The sequence below is a fragment of the Amphiprion ocellaris genome, chromosome 23 (assembly GCF_022539595.1).
Source record: "Amphiprion ocellaris isolate individual 3 ecotype Okinawa chromosome 23, ASM2253959v1, whole genome shotgun sequence".
Lineage (NCBI taxonomy): Eukaryota > Metazoa > Chordata > Actinopteri > Pomacentridae > Amphiprion > Amphiprion ocellaris.
In genome coordinates, this window is record NC_072788.1 from 7850653 (window position 1) to 7856791 (window position 6139).

The 6139-nt window shown below is 38.8% G+C and overlaps 1 protein-coding gene across 2 annotated transcripts in view; it reads right to left on the bottom strand.

Annotated features, from left to right (window-relative positions):
* Positions 1-4823, bottom strand: part of plcb3 (phospholipase C, beta 3 (phosphatidylinositol-specific)) — a 64551-nt gene extending 59728 nt beyond the window's left edge. For both annotated transcript variants that reach the window (XM_023289390.3, XM_023289388.3), the window contains exon 1: positions 4162-4823. In XM_023289390.3, the coding sequence (XP_023145158.2) occupies positions 4162-4260 (99 nt within the window). In that variant the 5' untranslated portion in view covers positions 4261-4823. The remainder of the gene's footprint in view (positions 1-4161) is intronic.
* Positions 4824-6139: the final 1316 nt, after the last annotated feature.

Sequence of the window (6139 nt, forward strand, 5' to 3'; positions counted from 1 at the left end):
CAGAGAGGCGAGCTGCTCTGTAGACAAACTGTCTGTCTCTGTTTGTTTAATTGGTCATTTAGGAGGAATTTAACCAAATTCCAGTTGGAATTTGTCTAAATTGAATTGCGGCCGAGCTGCAGAGGGCGGAGCGGCAGCGGCAGGGTGGGAGAGCGAAGGAAAATGGTTTGGCTCTGGAGCCTCACAACAAGCTCCAACAGGAAGTCATTCAACGCAAAGCGCACACCCAGAACAAAACAACCACACACACATATGAGCACACATGTGAACACAAGGCAAAACGCGGCAGAGAGAGGGTCAATTTGGAGCACAGTCCTCCCCCACGCATGAGTCAGTAGCGTGTGTCATTTGATGTGCTGTAGTAGATTTCCCAAAAGCCATTGAGAAACCGAGGTTTTGTTGTGAGGCGCAAAAGACTGTCAGAAACAACAAAACTGAGAGGAATCAGCAGCAGCAGAATGAATGACAGAAGAGAGGTGAATGAAAGAGAAAGAAATGACAAAGGCTGAGGAGATGGTGCACAAAAAATAGAGGGACACTGTAAAATAGTCATGCAAAAAAATGTTAAAATGTGGCAGCAAATGCACCAGAAAAAAATAGGTTAAAAACAGTAAACAGTCAAATACAGGCAAACCTTTTAAAAAAGAATTACCAAGCAATTAAAAAATTATTTGCCATTTTTCAATCCTCAATATACATAAATGTACTTCAAAACAAAAGTAAACACCTGTAAAATAATGCAGGTATTTTTGGCTGATTTAAATGCAGTATACATGATCAAATTTTACAATCAAATGTTAAAAAAATAAAAATAAAAGAATTACCCTTTGTAAAAAATACAGTTTATATCTGCACTGTAAAAAAATAGCTTTTTCACTTAAATTTTTTTTTTACTAATTTACTGTTATTTGCTAGTTTGTTTTTACATATTTTCTTGTTTTGTTAAATTAAAGATAATATCTAGTAAAATCACAGAAAAAAGTATTAATTTACATATTTGCCATTAAAGAAAGGCCCAAAAATTTAAATCATGTCCACATCGAGAATCTGTATGTTTATAAATGGTAACTTCTACAGCATTTCACTGTAAAATTACATTATTTTTATTTTTTTTATGTATTTAAAAATGCAACAAAATCATTATTTTATGGTGATTTGTAAATTACTCATAGGAAAAAAAGAAGTACATTAAATAGTGAAAAATTGGCAAAATAACAGATAATATCTAGTAAAATTACAGGAAAAAAGTATTAATTTACACATTGAACATAAAAAAATGTATTTAAGGTCTGTATCAAAAAATCTGTAAAATAACAAATAGTAATTCATTCTTTCACAATGTGTGACCATAAAATGACAAAATATTACTGTATTTAAACCAGCTTAAAATAATATTTTCCAGACATTTGATGGTATTTTCCATTTTTTCTTTCCTTCACCGATTTTTTTTTTTTTGGCACCTTTTCACCATTTTTGTACACCAGTGTTTTTTTTAACAGTGTGTAACTTAACAAAATAGGAAAAACGGGAAAAAATGTAATAAAAACTGTCAAAAGATGCTATTTTTTTTTTTAACAGTGCAGAGAGCAGAGGATGAAACAAAGAGGCCTGTGGAGAGAGGATGTGGTGATGGAGGATTCAGGGGTCATCAGTGGAGTTTTCATGTAAACACACTACGCTGCCTTCAGGCACTTTGTGTGTGTGTCTCAATGCTTATCTTACTTTGTTGAGTCCTTAAAGAAACACACTGAGCTTCTTCAACAGCGGTCCACTGGTCAGCTCGTTAGAAAACACACACTGAGCTGCAACTCTGGCAAACGATCCTCTGAGACGACTGATCTTTAATCAAATCACAATTATCTTAAATCTTAATAAATGATAAGCAAATCCACATGGGAACCAAAGCAGCTCCTACTGGTTGTTAGTGTTTCTCTCTGCACAGTTTGAGTGCATTTAGTTTTCTTCACATTCATGCTCAGTTTAAACTGGATAAGCCGAAAGTCGGAAAACTTGGAAAACTGCATTTTCACACTGGTCAGGTTCTCTCTTTGTAGACGCGAATGTTGTAAATCTATTTTCTCTGCACATTGTCATTTTGGTTCTCTTGTAAAAGAAATGACGCGCAAAGTCTCAAGAGAAAATTTAGCTGCACGCTTGCAACCAGTGCTTGTTTTTAGCGTATTTGTTAACTTAAATAGAGCTGTGTGGAGCATTTAGCTCCAAACCATTGGAGGGTTTGATTTATAAGATGCGATCCGGACTAAACTGCTGTTTCATGCATGTTTCGGACAAATAAAAGCATCATTTTGAGACGACAGAAAGAGAAATAAGGCTGGAGTTTTGCAATAAAACAAGAAATCTGATGATTTTTTAGAATTTAAGCAACTTTTAAATGATTTAATGTTAGAAAATTGTGATAAAAGTCTGTAAATTCAAGTTGCCCATCATCCAGAACTCAAACATATTCAGCCTGCAGTCACTGAGAGCACAGATAAGCAGCACAATCTCATTTAGCAAAGCTGGAATCGGAGAAGATTCAGGGGTTTAGATCGCATTTAAACCAGCATGTCATTACTGAGAGAATTCTGGGATATAATGAGGGTAAAAATAAGTACATTTGTAGTTGCATGCTGACATAAATACATACTTCGCTGACCTTCTTTAGGCCAACCTGGCTCAATAAACTCAATGAGAAAACCCTGGTGTAACTGTCTCTGGTTTATTTAGGTGTATATTTTGATGTTTCTGTCTGAATTCATGATTATTTGAGTCATTAAAATGATTAAAAATAGAAAAAAACAAGTTGCCAGAAAGTAAAATTGACGGAAACACTAAAGCTACAAAAACTTTTGGGTAAAAAGTGCATGACAGAAGGTAATTAAGAAGAAACATACATGCAGAGTTCCAAAATAATCTCAAACTGCATGGAGAGGCGACACGGATGTCTGGAGATAGAAAGATTAAAGCTCAATGTGAAAAATAAAGATGCAAAGATAAGTCTCCTGTTTCTCCATTGGGGGGGGGGGGGTCACTGCAGCATTATGCAACAACGCACATTGTGTTATTTTGGAACAATTTGATGCATCTATCATGATTTTATTTGATTTAATCGCATTACTGTTGTGCTAGCGAGACTCTAAAATGAACACCAGATGTCTATTATGAACTTTTCATTATTTATTCTCAGTTTCATGCTACATAATCTTCAGATTTGTCAATTATGAGTGAGCTGCAAGACTTAATTTGAAGAAAATCAGCACCAATTGGTCCTCCACAGTCTCATTTTATGACTCTGGATTCAACACTGGAGCATCTTTGACTTCTGGTCCCCAATGCATCCAAATATTCCAACCATCTACCCTCCGACATTCATCCTCTGTGTTGATTCAAACAGCAAACAAGAGGCTTAGAGGGGGCTGGAAGATCGACATGCACATGTTTTTGAGTGTTCACACACTTAATCGCCAGCATAGCTATTTCCTGGGAATTCCCGTTGAGGGACAGAAACAGAGTCAGTGTGAGGGAGGAAATCAAAAGGACGTGTTTGCGTGACAAGACCCCTGTCTGGAGGACACACAGGACTCATGCTGTCAATATTATTATGAAAATGTGTGCTGCAGTTTGCATTCAGCACATCTGATGATCCGCTTTGCATGCAGTTTATGTTAGAGATCCCAGACTCAGGAGGTTCACTTTGAGCCCGTCAGTGTGTTAATCATTGATGGACACAAACCTACCCTGCACTGTGGCTCAGAAAACCCCACACAAACACGATTATTAAGGTCAATGGCACCTATGGGCATGCCCGGGTTGCCAGATTGTGCAGAAATACGCACGTCTGCACTCAGGAATCAAGACAGGTGCTTTCCTCTGTAAGGGGAAGTACAGATAGAGGGTGTAGGAGGGCATTTGAACCCGAAGGAAAACCGGCTCGACGAGAATTCTGCACAACACTCACATTCAAGCTGCCTGCTGGCGACTGGAGAGGAACTTTATCTCTTTTTTTTTTTTTTTTTTTTTTACCCTCCTCATTAACACACCTGCACACACGCACACGATCTCCCCCTGAACACACACTTCACTGCAGGGCCTTCTGTCAAACACTGCCTGTCATGTTGTCGAGATATAAAAGACTTTGCAAACTTTTCCCCGGCCGCTCACCTCGTCCCATTTGATGAATTTGCCCCCCTTCTTGAGCGCTTCGTGGACGGACACTGGCTTCAGCTGCAACGCGTGGACTCCCGGCTTGGCCCCGGCCATGACGAGGGACTCCCTGCCCGGGTGCCAACGCCTAAACCCGGCTACGGCGAGCTGGACTCCTCGGAAGGGAACGAAACGCTTCCTCCTGCTTCCACCCCCGCAGCTTTTTCTTCTCTTCTTTTCCAGGAATCGGGAAGTTAAATGGGGAGGGAAAAGAGAGGGAAAGTAGCTGCCTTTAAAAGTGAACAAAGCTCACAGAGAGTTTGGAGAACATGAGGAGTCAACAGAATCCAGAGCTGCTCCAGCGCCGCTGTCTTGTCTTGTCCGCGTCCACGCACCGCGGAGGCGCGCGTCTGATTCCCCCACTTTTTTTATTCTAATTATAATAACAATTCGCCGCGTCGGTTTATTCTCGCACAATCCTGTATGATCCCTTCCTTCCTTCCTCCCATCTGCTCCTCTCCTCTTTTCAACTTTCTCCGCTTCCTCTCGCTTCTTCTCCTGTCGCTTCGCTTCTTGCTTTCTCCTCCTCCTCCTCGCCTCCCTGCATGTTTTCTGAAGAGGGGAGGAAAAAAAGAGGGGGAGAGATTTGGAGAGGAGAGACAGAGTGAGAGAGAGAGAGTGAGGACGGCGTCAGATAGCGCTGAGTGAATGAGAAATGATAGCGAAAAGGAGGGAGTTGTGTAAAATGGGTGTGTTTTAATTCAGTTCCTCTGTCTGGCTGCTTCTCTTTCTGCCTGTTTGAGCTGTAAAAAAAAAAACACTGAGCAAGTCATGCCCATTTTCTGGGATGTTATTAATTTCCCCTGTAGCCTATTTGAGGTGATCATTTCTTAAAGTTTTACACTTACAAAACTCTCAAAATCCACTCACACTACCTTAAATTTGGGACTCCGTCACATTGAAGTTCTGAGAAAGAAATCAAACTATTCTGACTTAAATGTGTTCAAAATTACTGCATTGAAGGACACATTTGAGGTACTTTTGTCTTCATGCCATTACTTCAGAGGGAAATAGTCTACTTTTTAGTTGCTTTACAAATTTGAGATTTTTGCACACAAAAGACATAAAAAGCCTTTTATACAGTGAATAGTTCACCCACGTGTGGGTAAAAGGATCAGTTTGGCAACTTAGACTGTCGTTAAGAGCACTCATGATGCAAATTCTCAGCGTTTTTTATGAACCAAACAATCAGTTATTAATGGAAAAACCATTAGTTGCAGTTGGTTATGAAACAGTTCATGGAGGGACAATCAAAATGAGAAGTGAACGAGAAATGATAGAGAGCTTGCTTAAAATGATGTATTAGTGATTTTACCCTATTCGAGGTAATCATTGCTAAATGGTTAAATAACTTTCATGCTTACTTCAGATTTCCTGCTCCACTGATTTAATATTGTGCTTCCATCTCCTTGGAAAACTTGCAAAAAGGCAGTTTAAAAGTAATGGTCAAAATCAATCTAGAATACATTGTGATGTCCTAATTGATGGTCCCTGAAAAATGAGAATTGTTGGACTCACTTCAATAAATTACTTCATTTGGTAACACACAACTGAATTAAGGTAACAGTAAGCCTGTTAATACTGCTGTTTCTGACTTAGACCTACTTAAATCATTTGATTCTTCTCAAATTAGCATCACTGTAACTTAATTTGAAGCAAAGTCAATTAAAGTTTCCAGTTTTTCTTACGTAAATGTTCTTTAGCCAAAATGAAAAACACGATTTGTGTTATTAGATGTCCTGATCTTTCCTTTTCTTTATTCTGTAACCTTGCTGGAAGAAAACAGTTGCAGTCGGATGCATAATGTTAGAGGAGTCGCACACCTAACTTTCACACTTTATCACAACTAGATACCACTTTAAAGGGACAAGGTGTAACTTCAAGTTGATAGAATCTAGAAAAGTAGACGGCCAGCACCATTTACTACTTCAACTAC